This window comes from Scleropages formosus, chromosome 23 (genome assembly GCF_900964775.1).
Source record: "Scleropages formosus chromosome 23, fSclFor1.1, whole genome shotgun sequence".
In the NCBI taxonomy this organism is placed as follows: domain Eukaryota; kingdom Metazoa; phylum Chordata; class Actinopteri; order Osteoglossiformes; family Osteoglossidae; genus Scleropages; species Scleropages formosus.
Genome location: NC_041828.1, coordinates 15,408,925 through 15,435,468, shown reverse-complemented (window position 1 = coordinate 15,435,468; position 26,544 = coordinate 15,408,925). Strand labels below are relative to the sequence as shown.

Here is a 26,544-nt window from a genome sequence, read left to right as displayed (position 1 = left end):
TCATATGTATTTTGCCTCGCAGAAGGTTCTGCGAGCACCACACCTGTCGTCAGACTAGCTGTCACCATACACGGTGCCTCTGGCCTGTAATCTACTCAGCAGGCGTGGCGGACACCCCAGCTGGGCAGTTGATTGGTGCCAGGTGCCGAGATCGGCAGAGTGACCGCTGTGAGCTGAAGAGAACCGCAAAGCCTCGGGACGTGAGCCCACTGTTCACTTTGGGCGTCTGGTTCTTCGTTATCTGTTTCCATAGGAGCAGCAAGAAAGGAATTCCCCCCGCCGCCCCTCCCAAATCCACTTTAATTAGTGGTTTGGAAGCTGAGGTTGAGGTTGCAGCCGTTCTTCGTCTTTCGTTGGACAACTCCGGAAAGGAGTCGCCGGGCAGGCGGTGCCGGATGTCTTCATGGTTTGCAGGCAGCGGTACACCTGGAGGAGTAGCGAGGGGGTGGGGTGAGCCATAGGTTCCCTGACGATCCGGCCATGCTGGGGCAAATCCATCCCTCCCGCACCTCCGGGGAGTTTCCTGGGAGAGTGAAGGAACACGTATTCTCAGGCTGCGAAATGGTAACTGGTTCGACTGGGTCCCCTGACCCTGTGCTCCGACACTTGGAGCATGGCCCGCTGCCCCCACGAGTGTACCAGAGTTTCTGCAATCCACCAGCTGGCTGCTCAGAGTGAAAACAACGAGCATTTTGCTCGAGGGAACGTGTTTATGACTCATCCGAGTTAGTCTCCGAGCGCCAATGAATGTGGTCAATATTTGATAGAAAATGCTTCTAAACAGGCATATCTGGGGCTCGTTCATATCCCGCTGTCCCCAGGCACATTCCGGGATAAGTTGAGACGAACAGACAAACTGAATTTCTCACACTTCTAAGATGTACTTGAGTGCCAGCGTTATCAGCACTCAGCTCTCTTACAAATGAATTAAACCAAATGTTTGAACCAGGAACTTTTTGGATCGAGACGAGGCCACTTGAAAGGCAACCAAGATCCGTCTCCGTAGACTGTAAGCGTTCAGCCTAAATTTATTGTGCTTTTGAAGGCCAGATCTTCCCGTAACGTTGCAACCAGGCGTTGAATCTTAAGACCTTCGTCATTATGCTTGCTTGCAGAGGTGAAGTAATTCTCCTTTCAGATTTCTTCCCTTTAATTTGATCCGATTTCAAAATTTTAAATTCATTAGTAGCAGAACAGCGCTGAGTCACAGCAGCATCGAGACAGGAACAGCATACCGAGAAATTGCAAATCCAAATACATAGAACAAGGGCGAAAGGTTACAATGTGTTGGTATGATTTTGTGACAATACCTAAGAAGTTCTGGAAGGCAGTCCAGACATTGCAGAATCTGCATGGTAGCGTGTGCCAAAATTCCTCAACAGTGCTACCGACCACGGTCATCAATGATAAGAGGGAAATTTAGTTGCAGTCATTCCAGCTAAAGGTGACAAAGTTATTGACTGTGAAGGGGAAATTATTTTTTCACATCTGTGATGGCAAATTTAATTAAATCTTCCGCACCAAAGAAATGAAATGAGAACAATACTGGCCTCATTTTTCCCCTCAGACTTCATATACTATTAGGACAGATAAAAATCTGATCAAACTTGTCAATAAAAGCTGTAGAAGTTGATAAAACTGGAAAAGGGCAGCTACTTTTCCAAAGTGCTCTTAATTCCCTAATGTAATAGTAAATGGACACTATAAATCCATTATTTGGTTTTCCCCAGGAGACGTTTGTGTTTATATCCATGTTACGTCGGATACAGCTGCAGTGCACTCTCGCGATATTGATTTATCCTCTCTCACCAGTTGTTTTTCTTCATTGCTTTGGTTCTTTACTGATGCTTTTGTCCAAAAAGATGTTGCTTACGTTTGCTAACATTTTACTATAATGATTCCCGTAACCAGGATAATTTCCCTGGAACGTAACGTTTTTGTTTAACCATTGAGCTCCCTGGTGGGTGGGTGAGTGAGTGAGTGAGTGAGTGAGGAATGGTGAACGACGTGTTCATTGCTCGGACACGCCTATCTGTTCCAGGGCATCGCGTGAGAGGAGGTGGCACAGGTAGACCAGCCAGGCCATGCCGGGAGCTTAGTCACAATGCAGGAATGCCCCCCTCCCGGCCAGCGGGCTTGCCTGTCATCCACCCCACTGTCTTTATTGTGGGTTATGTTGGTGGGCGTGGCCACGCCAGGCTGGGGCCATGGCGCCTTATGGGAGGGCAAGGGAAGGGAGACAGGCGCCACCTCTGGCCTTGCTATCGCGGGCTGCGATCAGTGCGTAGCTCTGTGGCCGCAGAGCTCCTAATTGTCAGGTACGGTGTTTTCCAGTGGACAGATGGCAGGATGTGATTTTCTTAGGCTTTGGGGGAGTAGCCCTGCTGGGCTTTACTGCGTGGCTTTTGAATGCTCTCATCACGCAACAGGTGGAGCAGTGGTTAGAGCCACCACCTTGCACTTAAACTAGGGTTCAGATGGCATCTCCTGCTGCTGTTCCCTCGATCAAGCTGTGTATTTCTCAGCTGTGTAAATTGTTAAATAATTTAACGAAGTCACTTTAGAGGAAAGCATCAGCAGCATAAATGTAAATGCAATTTATTTTTAAAGTATTCTGCACTTCTGCTGGAGATATTGGGCCATACGGTTTTCTCTTTTTAATCCAAAGAACTGATCAACACAGCTCCGTGTTCTTCTGCAACAGTTCAAGTTAAATACTTTTCTATAGATCACAAGATCAGATCCCCTGCAGGGAATTGCAAGTCCATGTGCTTGACCTCCGCTGTTACCTGGATGTCTTCAGCCTTCGGTAGTCAGAGGCAACAGATCCCTTCCCCGTTTATTTAAAACGTCGCTTTAAATAGGCTTGACTAGATCTGGTGTTACAGAATAGTGGTATTTGCTGTTTCAGCTGAGAAGATATTATTCCCGACTAACTTGTTAACGTGTGCTCATCATCATTAAAACAAGTGGAGAAAAAGCCCAATTTCTTAAAAAAAAAACATGCTATGCTATACTGACACAACTTGTGACTTCAGAAGCCCACTTGTCCCCTAAATTAATGAGCCTTGTGTTGGTCACCCGGTATTATACAACAGCACTCTTAGATTGCCTTTATTAAAATCATGTTCAAATTGGATGTAGTGTTAAGACCATCTCTGCAATGTGGTGAAATAATAAATCATGTTTTAAAAAAAAAAAAAAAAAAAGTCTCCCTTAATCACAGCCAAACGCAGATTCTCTTTTTCCTTATTCTGTGTATCCGAATGGGTCTCTGAGTCCGGGTTCCCGTGCCAGTTTGTTTGCATGCTGCATATTGTTTGGCAGCAGTAAGGCCAAAGCTTCTCGCAGTGTAAGCCTATGAAAATGTTTAGCCTCAGTACAAGGACTGATGCTGTGCTGAGCAGATAAAAAGGAGATTTACAGTGCAATAATTCATAACAGCAACACTGCGAGGCTGTTTGTGAGCTCGACTTTAATTAAAACCAGCAATGAAGAGGCGCTGACTTCTGAAACGACGCATCTGTACTATGGGAATGGAATTAGGAGTCCGCAGTCTTTTCTAATTATTATTATCATTGCTGCTATTATTATTATTATCATCATTGCTATTATTAGTCATTATTTATTATTCACTAAGCCAGTGCTTTTCTCATTTGCATACTGAGCTAGTAATAATGATAAACAGTACCTGTTCATACAGCTGGGTAGTTTTTACTGTATCAATTCAGTGTAAGTGCCCTGATCAGGGGTTCTACAGCAGGAAGGAGCAGGATTTCACCCGTGCTCCTAAGATTGCAAGGTAGTGTCTTGAAGCACCGTGGTACCCACTGACCATAAATAATGGAACCCTAGGCTGCAAAGAGCCAATGATCTTAACTTTGACTCCTTTGCCCCAAGCAGCGTTGGAGCCCTTCCTTCCTCTACATGCCGTCCTACACCTTTGTGTTGCAAGCTGGGGTTGATTGAGCTTCTTGGGTGGGGGTAGGATAGGTTAGCCAGGCCCCTGGGTTCAAGGGTCAGCTAGATGTGGGACCATTCATTGAGGCGGTCACAAATGAGAGCGACACTGACAGAAAGAAATAAACACTTTAAATGAAACGAATCTTCAGTCCCAGTGTTTACACTCTGTGTTCTCAGCAGGGACTTGCCTTAAATCCCTGATTTATGGGGATCATTTAACACATTCTTCATTTTTTTTTTTCCGGGTAACTTTAATGAGCTGTAATTTCACAGCAAGCATGTTTTTTTTTTTTTTTTTTTTTTTTTAAAGCACTTTGTGTCATGCGGAGACTCCATTACAAGCTTTTTGTGAATCCTGATTGCGTGACTTTTAAAGACTAATTTAAGAAAAAACACACACACGCATACCTATTGGCAATAACTTGTCTTTGTGTCAATCCAAAGAAGTCCTTCAAAGTCACTTGCAAGCTGGCGATGAAAAGTGTACGTATGTCCCTCATCTGAATGTTGCACCGCATGCGCAGTTCCTGTGGGCTCTCTCACCCTGTCCCCACGCAGACCGGCAATGTCAGTCTCGAACCCGGTCTCCTCCCGTTCTGTCACGCAGGCATCTGGAAGTGCTTACTTTCAAGGACAGTTGGCAGTACTGATTTAAAGTGCTTTCTGGCACCCCCCAACCTGCTCTGTTACCCTCAGAATTACTCGAACAGGAAACCCGGATGGGGCTGTAATTAAAAAGGCCATTTCCACCGGTTTCCTGTGGCAAGATACAGCTCTTTCCCTTGACCATCAGGACCCAAGCAAGGGATGCATGCAGCTGTTATGGATGTGTGGATGCTGATCTAGAATGCCACTTCTCTGTTGTGTTCAGTCTGCCAGAGTGTTTCCATGTATCCCATCTCGACACCTTTTTGTCCATCGGTGACCACTGGGTATCGACCGTTTAGTTACCAGGTGTACCCTCCCCATCTCGGGTGCTGTGGACGCATGTTGTTGCCGCTGGAGCAGGGTCACAGAGTTCGCCCTAAACGCATGGCTCTTTCCCCTTCATAGTGGGCCCTCTGGCCTCTAGGGTGGACATGTCTCCCCACCTTACCCTCCCACTAAGGGGAGGGAGGGCCTGACCTGGAGATTAAGAGCCTCTCCCAGAGCACAGGAATGCCTTTGATGGCCTGGGTCCTGCGACACCGGGCCGTGAGCGGGGATCTGGGGCCTGCCATCGGCGCCGGCTGGCCTTTGTTTGCGGAAGGCCCTTTGCTTCGGAGAGACAGACGGACTCCAGACTGGAGAGGCTGGATGGCCTGTGGCTTTCGCACTCAAGCCTGGGTCCTGAGACTCAGAGGAGGGGGCCGTGGGTTCCTGCCCAAGCGACCCTTGGGATTGTTTAATTTCATTCCGCTGAGCTGTAGAAACGAATTTCCGCAAGCAATCTGTATGTATAGATGTGATTCATACCATGGAGCGCAGCCATTAGCCTTGTAAGGACTGCTTCGCTATCTCAGCATCTTATTGATGAGAAACACTAGGGATCGTCGTAACGTGCAACGTATTCTTTCCTTGCATGAATTTGTAGGTTACAGCTGCGGTTAATTTGCAGAGCATCTTTTTTAATTGAGTTTGTGGCTAAAGCTCCCTTGAAGCTCAGCCTCAGTGTTATCGCTCTTGTTTTGCCTTTGTGTACAGACAATGCCCTGAAATACATTGGGTTGTTTTTGGGTTGAGCCAGGATTTAGTACCTCGTGTGGGAAGATAAGGGTGGCGTGAGCCGCCAGTAGGTGATGCGCCGATAACTGGGGTCGCGATGATTTCCAGAGTACGTGCGGCTAGAGCTGGGTGAAGCTGATATGAACGAGCTCACACTGAAGGACTCTGGAAATGACACTGATCTCCACAGGTTGCGGGAATCGGGCCAGGTTAGCGTGTCCGCGTGGGATAAGGCGGTAGATGGAAACGAGCGTTGCCAACTTGGCACGTGTTCTAGCCGAGGTTTCATCATTGGGTCCTGGGGAAAGCATTCTGGAGAATCCATGCAGCACAACTTCCGCCATCAGAGCTCCGGCTCCTTTGAAGAGTGAGCCCGGATTACCTCAGGATGAAGGCACACATCCTGCCGTAATCGCTGGCTTGTGCCCTGATTGTTGGTTTTGTGCTCAGACTTCAGAAAGGCTGACCGGGTGGTTCCCCCCCCCCAATAACTTATCGCCCGATTCTTCCTGAACCAGGGCCTGTTGCTGAGCGGATCTCCTTTTCCTTGTTAGGCATACAGCTGTTTGTGTAGTATCAGGAAGGTGGAGCTTCACACTTTCTGGCTACATGTACATTTATATTTATTTATTTAGCAGACACTTTTCTCCAAAGCAACTTCCAATGATCTCTATGTAGTGTTATCAGCCCACACACCTTATTCACCAAGGTGACTTAAGCTGCTAGATACAGATATATGGTTGAGAACACTGGAGCCGTTGTAGCCTTGACTAAACTCGAATTGCATTTAATTTTTTAAAAATGAATTTATTTCATAATGGGAAAGCCTTCATGGAGCTACTTGTCTAGTGTATACTAGTTCATACGGTGGATGTGACAAATGGACTCTATTGAAGAATCACTTGTCTGCATCCAAATCTCTCCTCCTGTTGATGAAATGCACCTTTTCTGTTCTCTGAGATGTAACTCGCGAAAAATATCTGCTTAATGAATAAATGTCAATGTAAGCTTCTGAGTTTTCCTAACAGCCAATTTGAAGTGACTGCTTAAACTGAGCTGTCATGCTGATCAAAGGCCATATGCTGAAATTCCAGTTTGGTTTCTCTTTGTTTTTGAAATAAGTAAGGTATAAATTCATACTGAATCCACCTTTTTAAGACCGGTAATAAATGGCCACCATTGAAGAGTAAAGCATGGCGCAGGTGACTGAAAGTAGACCCCGTTCTGCAGCAAGGTTAGCTGCTGGACGCGCGCGCCGACAGTTCGAGCCGACAAACCGTGGTGTCCAATACTGTGAATCCGTACCGTTTGGACCCACGCCAAGCCTGGTGACTCCGTGAGGCTCCAGTGTGTCCCTGGCAGAGACGAAGGGGTGTGCGTGTGTGTGTGGGGGGTGGGGGGGGGGTCATTATACAGGCTCCGCCCAGTCCGCCCACGCAAGCTGTTCAGCTGTCCCCCGAGAGCTCAGGTTTCCACATAACGCCGAGATCCGTTTAACTGCGCAGTGAAAGCGATTGTGTTCATTTGACGCTTTTTCTGTCTAGACAGGATCTCTTTAAACCTTAGTTGCTCGGTGCCTTTTTATTGGCCTGCTGCTTGTCCTGAGCCATGTCTCATCCAATTAAATTCCTCCTTTATTTAACAGCCATCCGAGCCCCATTCATGTTTTCTTTTTTTTTTTTCTTTTTTTTTTGTGTTGTTTTCATGAAACTGAAATTAAAATGGAGGGAAAATCAATAGCAACTTTATCCCCTTCTTATGCCTTCGGGGCAAAGTGTGGGCAGGGGTCTTTACAGATTTGGCTCCCTTCCCTAAGCAAGACGGGTGGATGAAATGAAAGCATGGCCAGGCCATGTTTCCTGCTCTTTCCCCTCCAGCGTTCGTTTGCCGTTTGCTTTTTCGAAAACCGCTCACCTGAAATTCCCTTTTCAAGTTGATGCCGGTCCGGACTTCCCGCAGCGGCTCTGTGAGAGAAAAGCTGAACTCTGCCGTTTCGTCGGCGAAATGAGACCACCGGCACGTTGCGGAACCCGACGCATCAACTCTGACGAGCGAATAATTCCAGCGCTCTGCGTCAGATTCGGGTTTCCGGTAGTTCTAATTCACATTTGACGTGGATGTGCTGAAAGTAGGCCTACGAGTTAATTTCCACATGAACACTGGGTGCAAGATTTATTTTAAAATGACAGGTCACGGCCGTTCTGTCCGCTGCATCTTGAACCCGTTTCGAAGTGCAGTATAACACGAGTATATAAATGAGATTTACATTACGTCTGGGTTGTGCACAGGTTTCTTGCTACAAATCACTGCTATTCCGCTGCTGCAGTTCTGTCATTGACGCTTGGTGGTTTTTACATTTACCTTTTATCATTTAACAAATATTTTTCGACATTTTTTCCCCTTTACAGTGATACTGTGTAAGTAAAATGTACGTAAGTGAAAACGATGTCTTCCAGGAATTACTCCAAGTACAATTTCTGCAAGCAGCAAACTGCAAACATGTAAAATCTCAGTCAAGGAAATATGTTTAGACATGGTTTACATTTATTTAAATCTCATAATATTCAGTATTTAGCTGGCAAATTCTAGGTAAACTGAACTAAACCATTCCCATAAATCAGTGGAGTCACATATTTATATAGCAGTGCGATATAACACACACACGGCAATTTGGACTGAGAGGAAAGTGGAGCACCCAGAAGAAACCCACGTGAACTTGCCGACTCCACGCAGGCTGAGCCGGATTTGAACCCGCATCCAAACGTACAGCACTGGAGCTCTGAGACTCCGCAACAGCCTGCTGGGCCACCCTGCCATATCTTAGTGTGGTATTAATATAGTGATTTTTGCACTTTACACTTGGTGTGTGTCCTGCTTTGTCTAGTGTCAGTGCTTGTTGCAGTGTCCTTGCCAACTGAGGAAGTTGGTTGGAGGAAAATATGGGAGGCAGTCACAGAATGTACATCAACACACGTCTGTGTTTGGGGAAGCTGGCGGTGCAACTGTAGCCGTTACTCTGACATTACCGTCAAGGCACATCCACTGTTCTGGAGTATCCTGAATGGAGCAATGATGGCTACCCCGTCAATTCTTGTTCCCGCTTTATGTTCGTTGCATTTATTTCGTCAAAGGTTTCTCCAGTGTGACTTTACAGCTATTTACTCATTTATACACCATAGTATATACATTAGTAGGAGGTGGGATTGAAACCTGTTTTCCTCGAAGTCCAGAGGTGCTCCATTGTCTGTAGAGGGTCCCCTGGTTTAACGTCACTTGCAGGTTTGAGTGCCGCTTTTCCTTTGGATAACCCGGTTGGACCAGGTGCATCCCACAACCCCTATGTTGCGCATGAATGGCCGAACCTTGTCCTCGCTCCGTAGACACTACGGAAGCGAGCGATGCCTTTAAACCGTGCCGCACAATGAAAACAATACCGGTCTTTCTGGAGCGGCGGGTCTCTGAAATCGATCTCGCGGCCGTCCGCTCCCTCGGGGGGAGGGGGTGTACCTGGCTGCCCGGCGAGGTGCGAAGTGTTAGTGCACAGTCCTGCCTGAACCATGGAAGTCTGGGTTTGACTCAGTGACTCTCTGAATGGCATGAGGACAAAGTGAGACAGAAGTAGATGCACTCGCTTAGGTTTCTGCAACATCTTACGGGCCTCCGGTGCTCTGTTGGAACATTAATCGCGACTTGGAGACGTCTCCCCCTTGTTCGCGAGTCAGCAGGAAACAATGTGCCCTTCTCTGTGCTGCCCTCGGCACAAAGAGGGCATAACTTGGTTCCCCGCTGCAGCGGACGTCAATTACCTTTTTGTTTTGTCAGTTCCAAAAGCCTGAAGCAGCCTTTCTGCAGGAACAACAAGCCTGATGAGTGACTACAAAGAACCCAAGAGCAAATGGAGTCATGTGGAAATGTTTAAACTGCCAATGTGCAGTTTAATTTGTCTCTTGGTGCAGTATTTGCACATAAATCAGTGTGGTCAACATAGTGTTACTTGGAGCCTACTGGGTCAGTTGGAAGATTACGGAATTTGACCCCTCTCCATTCCTTCCACTCTTAAATACCAAATGACTTTTTTTTTTTTTTTTAAAAAAGGAAAAAAAAAAAAACCCTACTCCAGAGTACTGAGTAAAGAATGTGATTTATGGATTCATTTACTGTAACGCTGTCTCATGTAGTATCGGTGAAATGTTTGAGTCCCCTTGCTGGAACCAGTTCCTGGACAAGTTGGTGGGGCGGCACAGTACGGTGGGACGGTGAGTAGTGCTGCTGTCTCAGCATCTGGGTGGTGCGAGAGAATGTGGGTTCAATCCCGGCTTAGTCTGTGTGGAGTGTGCATGTTCTCTCCTTGTCTGTATGGGTGTCCACCAGGTGCTCTGGTTTCCTCCCACAGTCCAAAGACATGCTGTTCAGGTTCCCCATAGTGTGCGAGGGACACAAAGTGTGTGTCCCCTGATGTATGGATGAGTGACCCATTGTAAGTAGTGTATCCAGCAGTGTAGATCACCTTGCTGGATAAGGTGTGTGGACTGATAACACTACATAGAGTTCATTAGAAGTCGCTTTGGACAAAAGTGTCTGCTAAATAAGTGTGTAAATAATTTATACACCACCAGATACAGTCCCCATACCAAGAAAGGAAAGCAAACATATGCTCAACTGTGGCAGAAGACTACTGATTTGTCTAGAAAAAAAAAAAAGAAAACCCTAAAGTGCAAGTAGTGTCTCTTGAAATCCTTGTTGTAGAGATGACAGTCTCATTGAAAGTGAGACTGCCTTCCTTTTCTTGTAGAAGATGAATCTATTTCTGTGCAAGTGTCACAAATGCACAATGCAGTGGGAGATCGAATGAAAACAAATAATAAAGTGGATGTATTGACTCTTGAAATTGCAGAAAGAGAGCAGTTTAAACGTGTGAGGGGGGGCAGCAGATTCCGTGTTTAGAGACCTTTTAGTATTCCAGACCGTCAGCTCAGCTGCTCCCCTGGATTCTGTGAAATTAATCTTCCGAAGCAAGAAGAGCAATCTTGAAAGGAGAAATGCTTTGCGTTTCGGAGCGGACCCCGAAAGCCTTTCTCGACAGACTTCTCCTTTGTACTTTTTTTCCTTCATTTAAATCATTTGTGAGCTCCTGAAAACGGTAGTCTCTGTTTAATGGAGAACTTAATTATATTTTACAGATACCAGTTGAATCAAAAATGTCTGATTACAAGGTGGACAGCAGCCCGCAGGCTCTGCTGGATCCTAATGGTGACAAATCTCCGCATAGATCCAATTTTAGAAGGATAGTTTAAAACGCATTAAAATTATAGAAATTTTTTTCTGTATATACATCCTTATAGATATAGTTTGTAAAAATGTATGTTACAATGGCAGTGGGTGGCACTGGTTTTGAATATGCAGATGAATGTGTATTAAAAATTAACCTTGAGTAAAGATGTCACCTGGGACAGCTGGTAGTGTAGTGGTTAGTTACTGTCTTTGGATCTAACGGTTGCAGGTTCAATCCCCACCTCTGGCTGTAGTACCCTTGTGCAAGGTACTTATCCTAAAGTTGCTCCAGTAAAATTACACAGCTGTATAAATGAGTAAATAATTGCAAGTATCTTAACATGGTAAGTCTTTTTGGAGAAAAGCATCAGGTGAATGAATAAATGTGAATGTTTAAAAAATTGTAGAATATATTTGCACAGAGGAAATTAGAGATGTATTTGATTTAATACTCATTTGAAGCACTGGTTCAAGGAGGGAAAAAAAAAAAACAGCTTGATGTGTGGTGAGCAGCTCAAGACTAACTCCAGGATTTCTCCTCTTTGTGCAGGCCAAGACTGCAAGCACAAAGGAAGTTTGCCCAGTCCCAGCCCAACTCCCCCAGCACCACCCCGGTGAAGCTGCCTGAGGTGGCACTGCCCGCTCCAGTGTCCCAGATCACGGACCTCTCAAGACGCAAGCCTAAGACCGAGGACTTTCTGACCTTCCTCTGCCTGCGAGGTAGGCCTTTCCGTTGCCACAGAAAAAGTTTTCACCCTCATCTCACATCCACAACTTGCTTTGTAGGCCTCACCATTTCAGAATTGCAACGGAGTGCCCACCTCTGGAGAGGCTTGAGTGTCGTGTCTTGGTGAAAGGACTGCTTTTCCGAGTCTTCCTCGGTGTGTGTTGCCCGAAAGAAATAAGGCTACGCATTTGTCAGGAACAAAGTCGGACATGCAAACCTCAAGAAGATCTGGCAGATAGAGGCTGTACGACACCTGGTTTTAATGAGTGTGTGGGAATAGTCTATTGTTCTGGTCTGGGAACAATTAAAAACACTTGTGGCACTTAACCTCAGTGTGGAAATGATGCTTTTTGAACTCTGGTGCAGTTTATCCCCAAAAGGCAAGGCCTAGACCAATTTTGCTCCAGGCTGATAGTCAGGTTTCTTCATTCACTGCCATATCTTAGTGTGTGGGACACTCCCAGATTTCCTTTTGAGAAACACACGCTTGCAAGTTTGCCTATCCCCCTAGATCTTTTTGTTTTCGTGCTGGCATCAGATGGGTCTTTGTACAAACGATGTGCTTTATCACCGATTGGAGTAATTGTTTCTCGATGGCAGACCAGAGCGGGCAAGGAGTTGGGGCAGTGGTATTGTGTAAGGTCCGCTCTTCAGTAGCTGATAAGTAGCCCTATTCACGTCAAGAATGCACACATGCCCACACCGAGTGATAAACCCGCTCCTCCTTCAAAGTCCACCACGGACCCACACGGGCCTAACTAACAGCCAGAGCAAACATCAGTCAATGAAAGTTAAACACCAGATCAGTGGCTGCTTTTCCTAGAAACCCCAGGTTTGTTTTTCTCTCAAAGTGAACTTGCAAAGGAGCAACTGACCTTATTACCCGCTGGCATTCTGTGCGGCAATTTGCTTATTGTGGGCGTTGAGGTTTTAATTTTCGAACAGTGCCAGAATGCACGCTCTCCTGTTTGTTTTGCCGAACGTCAACAGTGTAGGCAGAACAAAGATGTTCCTTCAGGTGGACGTCCTAATCGTGGGCGCATTTCAGCAAAGTGTTGTCAATCTGCGGGGCACAAACTGGGTTGCGATTGTCATATCTTCTGTAACTTTCACCACCTCCTCAGAAATGTTTTAAACAATGCTAATTGCTCTGCGCTGCTGGCAAAACAGCCTTGCACGTTCTGTGGGAGCTGAATGGTTCTTTAAGGTGACTTTAGCACAAGCCAACATGATCGCACACAACATGAGCAGCTCATAGAGTGCTGGCCTCCATTTGTAGATGAATTTTGTGTTTCTGTTAACCTTCACTGGCTTCATTTAAAAAAAAAAAAAAAAGAGGTTAGAGACGAAGAGCACATAGGAAGATCCAGCAGCGACTGAAAACATTTGTAAAGCTCTAGTCATAAAACAAATGATACTTACTTCCAATAAACTGCATTTTGACCTGCTGGCAAGATTACATTAACATCAAAAAGAAGTTTCATTTGAAATCATTTTGACCTAATCCTAAAATCATTATGTCGTAGGTTTTCATCGTTATCATCCAACGAAGGGATTTTTTTGTCTGATTTTACAGTAAGCATTACCTTTGACAGCACTTCCTACGGAAAACCATTTATAGGCGCCACCGGTACTGGTGGGCTGTTGTAAACCTGAGGCTCCTTCCTGAAGTTGCGTAGACTAGCGGCTCTTTATCGTGACTGGTTTGGTTGAGGTTCTTTGAAGATGTTTTGACGCCATGTTCTCTTGTCATTGAGGCTTTATCATTTAATCTCTTGCCACATGCACGCCACACAACCACCATTATCGCCAACATTTGATGACTTGATTTCTCAGCAAACACTCCCCCAAGAAAAGCTGATGTCACAAAGTCTTAATGGAGCTGGTGAAAGAATGTCAGCCGCGCCTACGGAGATGGGAAGTCCTTCGGGGAGACTGCCACGTACTAATGGTGCGAGGTGGTTTTTAACCACTGCTTTTTTGTTTCAAAGGGTCTCCTGCCTTTAATTTCCCACAGAAACAGCCTTAGTGCTGCTCACCATACTTAAATAAAGGGCAAGCTGAGAAATGGCCTTTGCATGGACTTCTGCCATTGCTGTTACTTTCCCTCAGTGAAGAGATCAAACCGTACGTTTGCTTTTGTATTTCTTCCTGAGGTCCTGTCCTTGGGATCCTGGTCTATGTAACTCAAACATGTCCTGTTCCAGTTCTAGAAGGGATCGATTGTGTACCCAGTAAAAGGGTCAAGGGTTTATTTGTATAACAGCTCTTATTTGGCTCACTGCCAATAAAATGTTTATCTAATCTGTTATCTAGAGCAATGTCTGCTAAAGACATTCCAAAAATTTTGACTGTACAACAAAACAAAGTAATTTTAACATGATCACGATTTTATAGGAATGTTTTTACCCCCACATCACATGATTTGTTATCCCATTTGAATGCCGAATTTCCAGTCAACGAGGCTTTTCAGGTGGGATTTTAACTCAAAGCTATGTGCTTCTTTTCTCAAGGATTGATATTTTAATCCTTCTAGGGGGCTATGTGTTTCCTGATGCAATGTAGTGTAATAATCGTTGTCCGCAGAATAAAGGCAGTGTGCCATTGGGGTTCATCCCAGTCCTGTACTTATCATGAATTCCCTTTGTGTTTTGGATGCTGTGGCTTGTTAGCTGCAGCCAGCACGAGGCCTAGGAGTTTATTCTTCCAGTAAACGTGGCCTTAGTTGGGCTATTGCTGAAGACCCCCGTGTGACCTTGGGATGGAGTTGTCCTTTTCGACCTCATCTATAGTTAGGGAAAGTGCCCTCCGGTCAAATTCGAGCCATGGTTTTCTTGGAAAGGGAAATTCAAGGTTCTCTGGAGTTTCAGTAACGAGTTATAATTAAGCTTAAAAATGTCGGTTTTTTACAGTTGTCACCAGATGTTATCTGTCAGATATGGGTGCCCCTGCACGTTTCTTCTGTGTGTTTTTATACTCCCCAAAACAGTCTTATCTCCTTGTACCAGACACAGAAACCTTCCAAGGTCTCCCCCTAATCCAAATTAAGTGGAATTTGTGACTAAGAGAGGTGTTGTCTTCCAGAAACTTCTACAGCAGGCAGAGTCACAAGCATGTAAAAAAAAAAAAATAAAGCAAGTAATAAACGATGTGACTATTCACCACATGGTTTGTTTTTAATCAAAATCATTAAAAGAAAATTATAGTCAGTGTAATTGTTAAAATAAGTCATAATAGAGTAAGCAAAAACAGCATGCCCACTCCAACAGGAGGGTATGGAATTGGTGTACCGCTACCGCCTTCGGTGTGCGTCTTTGGATTGCGGACATAGGGAGAACGTGCGAACTCCACGCACTCCAAGTTGCGTTCGAATTTATGCCCAGCGCACGGCTCGGGCGCAGCGAGGCACCAGCCGACCAAACCTATAGCTCCGGTATTCGTTGCTCTTGTTGAGTGTTAAGCCTTTCTCAAATGATGCTATTGTTATCCAGATTGAATAAGAGTCCCACCTTGAAAGCCTACTACGCGAGCCCAGTTGTACCTCCCTTCCTGCGGCCCGTGGCGCCGGTCCTCCGTTGACGCCCGGCTAGGAGTTCGCAGGCCCGGAACAAGATGGCCGCTCCCAATTCAATTAAGTATGCGGAGGGGCTACGCTGCGGCAGGGAGCAGCCTGATTAAATTTGCCTGTGACTCCTCAGTTGAGGGCATGCCGGGTTAATGGATTTCCAGACATTCAGGAATGTAAATTGGAGAGGATATAATCCGTAATCCTCTGGCATTCCGCGCCCCGGTTTTAAGACAATGTTATTGAAAAGAGACTCGGCCTCCCAGCCCGCCCCGCTTTTCCACCAGACGTGCGCTGACAGGAGAGCGACGCGCTGGGACCGTCTCCCGCTCGACATCTCTCCGCACCTAGGTGCCCCGCTGCCCCTCGCCGTGGTGGAAATTAAATCCGGACAATGTGACGGCTACGCACAAAAGAGCTGTCGGGAGCGTTGAGGTCGTGAGCTTTGTCATGGCTTTGGGGCCTTTCTGTCCAGCAGGACCTATATAGTAATTTTCTTTATTATTGTAAAGGCAGCCCAAGGAGAGACCGTGTGTGTTCGCGTGTGGTGTATTTATCACATACGACGTATAACCACATCGTGTGTCAGTTTGGAGGGGAAAAACCCTACGCGGAGTAGTTTTTCCGCCGCTCCCTCTCCCTGTTGGTTGAGAAGTGGGGACCGGTGGTGTATTCGCTCCTAATTGTGATTGGTGGTTATTTTAGAAGGCGCTCATAATTGCGTCGGTGAAAACTCTCCCCGCTTTTTGCTTGGCTGGAGCTGTCAGGGCTGCCGTTCCGTTGCCAGCTGCTTTGTCGGTGAGCCCGTGCGCTCCTCGTGGGAAGCGTGCAGCCGAAGGCGACGGCTGCCGACCAGGAAGCCCGTCAAACCGTTCCCTCCCGGGGCCCGCAGTAGGCGCGCCGAGTGAAACCGGAGCCCAAGTTCGGGCTCCGGAAAGATTATAGAAGCCGACTGCAGCCCTGGCCTAGGGTTTCGGTCGTGGCGACAGACATCACTTAGCTGTGTAACCCTTGCCCTTCCTGGAGGCCCAGGGAGAGAGGAATGAGAGAGACCCCCTTCATCTATGGACCGGGGGGTGCGGGACCGGGACCCTGTGCCGGAGGCATCGATGCTCCCCGTGGCCGGTCTGCCATGTGGTCCTCAACCTTTCCTCCCTCGGCCATAATTGCAGTCATTTTTTTCTCCATTGGCTGAATCGTTGAAAGTTGATTATGTATGCCCTTTCGGTTTGTTTGCTCTACAATTCCCCCTTTTCCGGCCTCCAGGAGCACGATAGGAGTTCTAGTCCTGTTGTCCATCCAGGTTACCAGATGCAGCTAACTGCCGTATAACATTTAGATTAAAGTGCTGGTTCCATGAGTTGCGCGTTGCATTTCCGAAACATATATGTATGCAAATGTGAGAACGTGAGAAGTTCTGTAATTCATGGCGACAGCAGGTGGTGTAGTGTAATGGTTACAGCTGCCACTTTAGGACCCGGTATCTCTGCTGCTGTAAAAATCTTGGATCAAGGTATATGTTCTCAATTACACCCCAAAAAAAGAAAAAAAAAACTTGCCGTATGCATGGGTTAGTCATTGTAAGCAGCTGGGGTGGGGGGGTGTCAGCTAAATGAATAATTGCATTGCACTGTTTATTTCTCAGATTCAGCACAGAAATTACCAACTTAGAAATGCGGGCCTTTGTGATGTTCTCAAGTCAGGGAGCAAAAGTGTCTGCGAAGGTAATTGTTCGAAGCCCTCCCGTCACGCGAGTTCACGGCTCCGCATTTCACCCAGGCCCTCGGCCGGAGGAGCCACGGAACTGGGAGGAGAGCGGAGAGATGAGGCGCCGGGCACAGGTGCCGACGTAACAGTTGAGAACCGATCCAGTTGCCCTCACTGTTCCGCGCTTGTAACCGCGGTGACGGTAATAACTGCTGGATGGCTTTCTGCAAAAGGCCTCCGTGCATGTGTTAATCGCCCACTTTGCGTCCGCGCCGCACATCTTTCTGGGTCCGTAATTGCTTTTTGAAAAGGCCGCTAATGGCCACCTTGCCGCTATGAGTCTGGACTGCGGTGTGGGCTGCAGACAGTATCCACACGTGGGGTGCAGATGTGCTTCAGTCTCAGCCGTGGCCAGCTGCTTTAACAAGGACCTCTCTGGACCTGAACAGGGACGCAAACGCGGTTTATGGGCGGCTAATGAGTACGCTTTTATATAGGCATAACCGTGAGCGGAAAGTGTTTTTCTTCCTTTTTCTGGGACCGTTCCAAAGTACAAGTGGATGAGGATGGCGACTGCTGTGGGTGTGAGAGCGCTATGGAGCAGTGAGACAGGCTGTTGCATTGACTGTACTGTTGCTGACTGTTCATGTAGGTCTTCAACCCCGCGTGAAAAAGGTGAACAAAGGCTCACGTGGAATACATCCGGGGCGACTCGGTGGCACTACAGGTAGCACTGGTGTCCCACGGTTTCTGAGCTCTTGAGCTCAAATCCTCTAGGTGTGGAGTTTTTGTGTTCTCCCCGTGCTCCTATGGCTTTCTTTAGATGCTCTGGTTTCCTCCCACAGACCAGAGACACGTGCTTCAGGTTTGTTGTGCACCTCACACCCTTTATTTCCAGAATAGACTCCGAGACCACTGTACCGGACAAGTGGTTACTGAAGATTGGTGGGTGAATGGAGCACATACATGCTTTTACTTCATTTGTATTTTGATGCTGAACTGAAGTGTCAAGATGTCCTTTGAGCTCTTGTGGAAATGAAGGGCTCCACACCTGAAGAGTGAGATTTTGTAACATCTGAGTGTTGAGTGTCAAAGTACATAAAGTATATTTCGGCGCATGCATACCTATTTTTGTCTTCTACATGTAATTTAAGAGCATAAGAGTCAGCATTTCACATTTTTGCCATTAAAGCGCACCCCACGAGTATGTTGTCCAACACGTGCAGTATCTAAAAGCTGATATCAGCTGTTGTGACAGGAACGGCGAGCTGCTCATGTGCAGCTGAGTGAAGCCAATTGTGACAGGAAATCAGTATCCATTTGGAAGAAAGTATAATCCTGTTTAAGTTTTAAAGCTCCAGATTTGCGAGGATTAGCTCTCCGGCACACCGCACTTCGTGGACTCGCTCTCTACACGGGTTTTCCCGAGTCGGCATTTTTTTTGTCCACTGTATGCCGTGGGGGGGGGGCGCGGTGGCGCAGTGGGTTGGACCGGGTTCTGCTCTCTGGTGGGTCTGGGGTTCGTGTCCCGCTTGAGGTGCCTTGCGGTGGACTGGCGTCCCGTCCTAGGTGTGTCCCCTCCCCTTCTGGCCATGCGCCCTGTGTTACCGGGTTGGCTCCGGTTCCCCGCGACCCCGTATGAGACGAGCGGTTCTGAAAATGTGTGTGTGTGTGTATGCCGTAGCCTTTATATCCTTGTCCAAATGTTTCTAACAGTCTCTCTCTCTCTCGCTCGCTCGCTCGCTCGCTCGCACACCATCTTCACTGGCATTGATGATCTTTCCATTTCTACCCCCTCCCTTCTTCTGGATGCTGGTCGCAGGCTCACCAGCGTTGCCCAGCAACATGGCATACTTTGGGAGCTCTCAGGATGAAGACGAGCTGGAGGATGAGGAGGAGAGCATGGCGAGTGGTGCACCGTCCACATCCTGCCAGTCCACTCCACGGAAGGGCAAGCCGCCTGGGAAGCAGGCGGTCAACGGACATGGTACGGCAAGCCTGGAGGTTCCAGTGGGGTGGGCCACCAAGCACCTCTATGCTTTCTGTACTTGAACTGTAAAGCAACATGCATGTTGATGGCTGACGTGAGGTGGGCAGCAGGTGGCATGGTAGCTAGTCCTACCACCCTGCACCGCCTCTAAGAACCCCGTTTCAAATGTCACCTCTCTTGATCAAGGTACTTACCCTGAAGTGAAACTAACCAGCAGTATAAATGGGTAAATGAGATTTTTGCACACGTTTGCATTTCCCACGAGAACAACGCACTCGAGCCACATAGACTCACACACACACGCACGTGAGGTGTAAAATGGGCACCTACACCGTTGGCGTTTATGGGATAGGGTAAGTGCCGTCGAGTTGGAGCGAACCGTGGGCCGACAGCTCGCGTGGCGTGGAGGGCCGAGGTTGTTGCGGCGGGAAAGCCAGCGGCTGCGTGTGCCGAACAGTGGCAGCAGAGCTTGCATGGGACGCGATGAGACGCTTCCGCCTCTGCGCTCTAATTAACGCTTGGCGGGAAAGGCATTAACAAGGTGTTTATGAAGTGAGCGCACAGCTGTGGTGGGGGAGAGGGGCTGCGCTTGGAGCGTGGCACCCCGCAAGGGTGTGTGAACAGCTTAACGGGAAATTTGCGAAGACTCTCCGGAGACGGCGTGTGTGGTCGTGTGGGGGGGGTCTGCTTATCAAACATGTCATGTTAAATGCAAAATAATGTCTTTGGTAGAGAAATATTTGCCATCAAGACCGAATTTGTGCTATGATGCTTGATCAGCCACGAGCCTACTCTTTGGGTCAGGAGTGAGGTCATACACAGAGTTATAGGTGAGGTGTCGGGTGGGCTGGGTGGGCCGCTCCTTAGTGTTGGGGGCCATTATGTGACGCATTAAACTTGGCCAGTGTGGTTAGTAGAGCTGTCACTTTGCAACAGAAGGATCTGGGTTCGAATGCCCGCTCCTGCCCTCTACTACCCTTGGGCCTGAATTGCTCTCGTAAAAATTTCCCAGCTGTGTAAATAGATAGATAATTGTGTATGAACCAAACGGTGTAAGTTTACATTGGAGTGCTTAAATTAATAATACTGGGCTCTTGTCTTCTAAGCCTGTCATTTTTCAAGCCCGTCAATGATTCACGCGTCAAAAGAAGTGAGACGCGGACTTGACTGTGGTTGTACCTTCCGTCATCCAAGGGTCTTTATTACGGTGTGCTCTTTCACACAAAGGCCGTTCTTCTGTGGGGCTCTTTGGTTTAAAATGATTTCGGTGGACGCTTCTGCTGTAGGGCTTATCAAGCTCTAAGGTCACTGTGTAGTGTGTGCGCTTCAGGAGCTTTGTTGAGTTTATCGCCTAACACACAATACTGTATAAAAATGTTTGCCTCATTTCCAGCCCTTAGATATCGCCGCAATACTTGAAAAGGGCTTTTCGTACTTCAGAACCTGAAATATTACTAAACTGAAGCGGTTCTCTGTGGAGGAGCGGGCCAAGCAACCCTGGTCAGCAGCTACAGGAATTGTTTAGTTGCAGTCATAGCAGCTAAAGGTGAAGCAACCAGTAACTGAGTGAGTTACTTTTTCACGGCTGTGATTGCACATTTGGTTATCTTCCACACAAAGGAAATGACAGCAAAAGTTACACCAGTTTTGTTTTTACACTTACATTTAGTTATTTATCAGATACTTTTCTCCAAAGTGACTTCCAATGAACTCTGTGTAGTGTTATGAGCCTACACACCTTATTCACCGCAGTAACTTACACTGCTAGATACACCACTTACACTGGGTCACTCATCTATACATCAGTGGAACACACTCTCTCTCTCTCTGTCACTCACACACTATGGGTGAACCTGAACAGCAAGTCTTTGGACTGTGGGAGGAAACCAGAGCACCCGAAGACTTACACTGTTAAATACACTACTTACAATGGGTCACTCATCCATGAGAGTACTCACATGTACAAGTTATGGTCCTGACCACACACACAGTCTGAAACCGCTTGTCCCAAGCGGGGTCACGGCGAGCCGGAGCCTAACCCAGCAACACAGGGCACAAGGCCGAGGAGGAGGGGACACATCCAGGACGGGACGCCCGTCCGTCGCAAGGCACCCCAAGCGAGACTCGAACCCCAGACCTGCCAGAGAGCAGGACCCGGCCAAACCCGCCACGCTACCGCGCCCTCCTGGTCCTGACCGTGATTATTTAATTTTTTTAAAAACATTAACTCGGGTAAGAAACGGAATGTGGAAGTAAACGGTGGACTGCGGCCGATAGCCGTGCTGTAAAACACACGCTGAAGCGTCTTAATGAAAACCAAAGGTGGCTGCCCACGTCGCACACGGACGAGACCGAAGGGAACAAAACTACTCATTTCCGCTGGCGATTCCGCACCGATGCTGGCGAATCCGCAATATAAATGCACACCAACTGCACATTTTTCAGAAGCCATAAATGGATAACTAGCTATTTATTGAATAAACAACATTTCCAGCTGCTCTCAGACTGCCTTTTAATGAGTCCTTCACGGGGAAAATGTTATCAATATTAGAGTTGGGGGAAACGGAGGGGGGGGCACTCGACGTGTTCCGTAGCTGTTCTTCATGTGTTGATTTCAGCCGAATAACATTATGAAATGAATCGCATTGCGTGGAGCAACAGCAGTGTGCGCTGCTGTTTGGTAAAGCTGTGTCTGTGTTACAGTATGTGTGCCGCGAGGGGGCGGCGGGTGGCGTGGCGACTGGAGCCGTCATCTTGCTATCAAGGGCCGCAGGTTCAAATCCAGTCTCCTGGTGTAGTACACTTGATGAAGGTACTTGCAGAAAAAATATCCACACACACCGGCGTCCCGTCCCGGGTGTGTCCCCCTCCTCCTCCGGCCTTGGGACAAGAGGTTTCATTAGACTGGAATATAGCGTCTTCAGGTTTCGGACAGTGTGTATGTATGTGTGCGTGTGTTTACACGTGTGTGCACGCACGCACGCACACACATGGCCATTCACAGAAGTGCATAAACTTTATTCCCCCCCCCCCTTGTTTTTCTGGCAACGCATAGCCAGGATTTATTGGATCGATCAGACGTGTGTGCTAGTGGCTATCGCAGATCTTTGCGAGTGGATTCATTTATTCGTAGGTGCAGTTTAGAAGTGGTTTCTTACTCGAGTTTAAGGATTTTTAGCTCCAATGGAGAGAAGCGCAGTGCTTCAGCTGATGGATTCTATGTTTATTTCACAATTCCTCGCTTCTTGGCAGTTTGTGTGGCAGATTAATTTGGCTTACGGTCCCTGCCAAGTGTGCCAGTTCTATGAAAGTTAGTCTGAGCAGATGAAATCGGGCGGCCGCAACCTTTTGCTTAATACTGCCGGAACAGTTAAGCAAATGGTAGAGATGGTGGTCGAACGAGTCAACGCATGTGGCCTTTGACCTTTGCTGCCTTTCTGCTGGTGCCATGACTTTGACTTTGCCTTAAAGGGGGGGGGAAAAGTCAGCATCTCCTCCTGTGCTGGGATCCATGTCTTTTGGTTCGCTTTGTATTTGGGGGCCCGTGAGGAAAGCGCTTTACATAATCGATGACTTGATCTTACGGTGTGGACGTTTGGCCCGGTTCCCCTCAGGGCCATGTGTGAGGCAGCGTGATTTCGAAATTCAGTCACGGTGGACACAGCGCTGAACAAGGCACCTTCTCCAGAAGGGGCTCGTCTTTTTTACTGCATGGTGGCGTCTGTCCTAAGTGACACCGTTATGTGTGCGGCACAGCTTCAGTTTGACTCTCCAGCAGCCTGAAAAAGTGTGTAGGAATCATAACTGTAGTTTCAGATCTCAGTTTGAGCCGTAACAGGTCTCAGAAGTATTTAACTTGGAAAAACTGTGCACGCGTGTCTTTTTCTCAGTGCCCTTTGACATTTGCTCCTATTCCGTGCCCCCCTCCGGTGCGTCACTGACCCGTTCGCGTTCCCTCCTCCCTGTCCAGTGTTCAACGGCCACGGCAAGGTGTCTCGAGAGAAGGACTCCACTCCGAAACACAAGGGCCGCGAGGCGACGCCGGCGAAGGAGCGCAGCGAGACGGCCGAGGGCCGCAAGGAGCACGCTGTTGTCGGCGAGGGGGTCTCCACCCGGGGGCCGGTCGCCGGCGGCTTCCACTACAGGCAGTCGGCAGAGGAACTCCGCAAGCAGGTAGGCCGCGCAGGGCCCCGCTCGTACCTGGGCGTCGACCACACTTCCCAAGAGATGGACTGGTAACCATGGAAAGCGGGCAAGCAGAGAAGGCATCACATTAATCACACGGTGCCTCTTATATTTGGACCTTTTCAGGACTATTGTGTGTATATTTATGGTTTTTTTTTTTTTTTTTTTTTATCCCAGTTCACATAGCTTCTCAATTTCCGAGGTTTGCGGTAAGCATGGATATAGAGCTACTACAGGACATAGAACTGCATGGGGGTTCGAGCTGTCAAATGTAAATGTTTGTGTATGTGTCCCCAGGACAGATGCCTGAGCTCATGACTTCGCCTACGTGCTTTTGAGCACACTTGTAATTTCAGTTGAGGTATTGCTCATTTGCCTGAGGACAGTAAGGTGTGTGTGCGCGCTTAAATTATTTACTTACTGAATGAATTTCTGTCCTGTGTTGTAAATGGACAGTAGGTGGTGTAACTGTTAAACTCGCTGCTTTTGGATTTGAATGAGCCGAATCTGAATCGCACTCCTGCTGTCGTAGCGTTGACCAAGGTACTTACCTTGAGTAGCCTGTACAGGCCGTCCCCAAATTATGAATGAGCTCCGTTCTGTCTTTAAGTCAGATTTCCACATAAATCGGAAGAGTTGGGTACAGTTCATATCTAACGTCAGTTAGTCAAATGTTTGCCTTAGCGTATAGTATACCGTGTACCTTTCTACGCATAAAAAACGTGAAAGAAACGCTTCTGGATACACTAAAACATCTTTAATATAACAATACAGTAATAATACATGTAATTTAACGATAACAATAAATGTTACTACAGTATTTATAATAAAGAAAGGGAGGAGGAGGAGAGAGAATGTCTGTGTAGGTATGAAAAAAAACATTAAAGAAACCAATGTTCACTTTTCCGGTCTTCGTTGGCGTTTCACTTTTTTCCCCATCGCTGTATTATTTCCACTGTAGTTTGTTGTGATCGTTTTCATGTGTGTTACTGTATTTGGCTTTCATTTTTTTTGTAAAAACACTATTCCAGATCACCTTCCTGGTAGTAATTTTTTTTTATGGGGGTTGTTCGTAACTACGGGTTGTATGTAAGTCGGACGTTCATAACCCGGGGACTGCCTTTATAAATGAGTGTAAGGAGTTTAATGTTATAAGTTGCTTTGGAGAAAAGTATAAAATCTATATGTTATGATTATCTAGCAGAACTGTGCTGAATGACCTCGATTCTCCTCACAAAGAGTCAGCCGTGTCAGACGTAGGGTCCATTGCGCTGAAATGCTTGTCTTGGTAGTCCTTGTGATTCTCGTCTCAGATTGAGCATCCCGTTTCCTGTCTCCGTAATCTGCTCGCACTGAGCTGGCAGCACTTACGCGTTCGGCCCTCTCCTTTCTCCCTGGACAACATTTCACGGGTCCCTGGGTGTTCATGTTGCTCGCTCGCTCACTCACTCCTTGTCAATAGGCAAGAGGGTCATGGTGGTCCACAGCCTATCCCAGATGCCTTGGGTGTAAGACTGGGTGCGCTCTAAGTGCTGTGCCAGTCTGTCAAAAGGCGATCTCTCACACGCGTTAAAACGCCAGTTGGACATTCGTGTGGTGCACTTTACTGCGTCAAGTGTTCAAATTCAGCAGCTCATTAGATGCAGTGTGATGAAGAAAACAGGTCACAGATGGTGTTTCGCCATAGAGAACAGGGGCTGTGAGATGTTGCCGAGGTGCCGGTGGAGTTGGTTCGGCTACTGGGTTCCAGCTCCTCGAGGAGCGCCGGGCCTCGCCGTAGTGTTTCCGATCTGCCGCGACTAAATATAGCAGCGTGGGCGAGCGGCAGGCCGTCCCAGGGCCTCCGTGTGTGTGCTTCAAGGAAGCTTTACAGCAGAGTAGCAGGGAGCTTGGTGAAGAATGCTCAGAGACCCTGGAGACAGAGACGCACGCACGCACACACAAACCTTAGATTCCATTACATTCATTCATTTAGTCGACGCTTTTTTCCAATGTGCCTGACAGCGTTAAGCTGCTTACGGGCCCTTTGTACACCGAGGTCATTTTTACTGTAGTATTTCAGAGCAAGTACCTTGATTAAGGGTATAACAGGAGGTGGGATTCAAACCTTCAAGCCCTAAGGTGGCAACACTAACTGCAGCACCACCTGGTGCCCTGTCTGCCATTAACTGAGAAGTGAAGCAGGTGTGTGTGTGTGTGTGTGTGTGTGTGTGTGTGTGTTGGGCTCACGGCCCACTGAGGTGCACCCCTTTGTTCCTGCAGCCGCCCTGTGTCCCTCTCTTGGATTTCCACACTTGGCAGCTGGACTCCCATCGTTCTGAGGGATTAATGCTTTCCAGCTGCCGGCAGGTCGTGCCTCGGCCGTTGCGGAACACAGCAACGCGCCCCCTTTTTTTCTGTAATCGTGTAATATGGAATGTAAAATGTTAATAATGGAACGCAGCAGTGTCTCCAGTCCCGGGCAGGTGTGTCCACGTGGTTTCCGTCCTAATTCTGCGATACGAGATCGAGGGGTTAACTGTCCCCGCGGCTGCGCTGCGCCTCTTCCGCAGGCGGCCTGCAGATGTTTTGCGTTAATCCTCTGCCATCCTGCAGCTGGGCTATAGCAACACATGATGTCATCTGGGCTCATCTTCCCCCCTCGTGCTCACGTGCAGCCAAATCAACTTCACAGCACATTTTTCCCCCTCCCTCCTCTCCTCCCCTCCTCCCCAGCGCTGGTCCACTCCCAGGCCGCTGCAGCAAACCCCCAGCCTGCCGGCTGCATCGGTCGTGGCCATGTGACCGGCGTCACGGCGGGGAGGGACTCCGCCGGCCCGCCTCCCCCCCGCCCCCTGCTCCCACGCACGTTTTCCACCAGACCAAACAATCGCGGCACGAGGCTGCGCTCACGTGCACGAGCTCCTGGGAGAGCGCCGCCGTAGCCTGATCACGCCCTCTAGTGGCGCCATGTCAAACCCTTCGCTCCCCGACTGCAAAGTCGTCCTGCTGGCAGGGACAGCTACATAAACATGCTGTTGTCAGAATGAATTAACGCTCTGTGTGTGTGTGTGGTTTTTTTTTTTTTTTTCTGCTGTTTCACTTAAGCGTAACTACACATAATATGCCGTTGACGCCGCGGCTCATTTGAAGAGATTCAGTTATTCGAATCGGAGAACGGTATCTTCGAACGTCTCTGCACAAGTGTGTGTTGGCAGACTGTCCGTGTTTGTCGTCTTGCGAGGGTGTCATTCATGGCTCACGGCTTCCCCGCTCCCCGCTGCGTGACCTGTACTGCTCCGATTCCCCTCTCCGCTCCACCGCGAGTCGTGTCAGAACCCTAGTAATGTTGCGACGATGCCTCCGCTTGTCTGATCTTCTTTGTGTCAAAAGTAGGCCTGAGTGTCGGGGTGGGGCGCGGGAGCTGCTGGTCTCTGACACCATCGCTCTCTC

General features: G+C 47.9%; 1 protein-coding gene across 1 annotated transcript in view; it reads left to right on the top strand.

The window, feature by feature from the left end:
* Positions 1-26,544, top strand: part of jarid2b (jumonji and AT-rich interaction domain containing 2b) — a 100,013-nt gene that overhangs the window by 58,633 nt on the left and 14,836 nt on the right. The window contains exons 4-6 of the mRNA XM_029248322.1: positions 11,489-11,658; positions 18,760-18,924; positions 22,898-23,100. Coding sequence (XP_029104155.1) covers positions 11,489-11,658; positions 18,760-18,924; positions 22,898-23,100 — 538 coding nt within the window. The remainder of the gene's footprint in view (positions 1-11,488; positions 11,659-18,759; positions 18,925-22,897; positions 23,101-26,544) is intronic.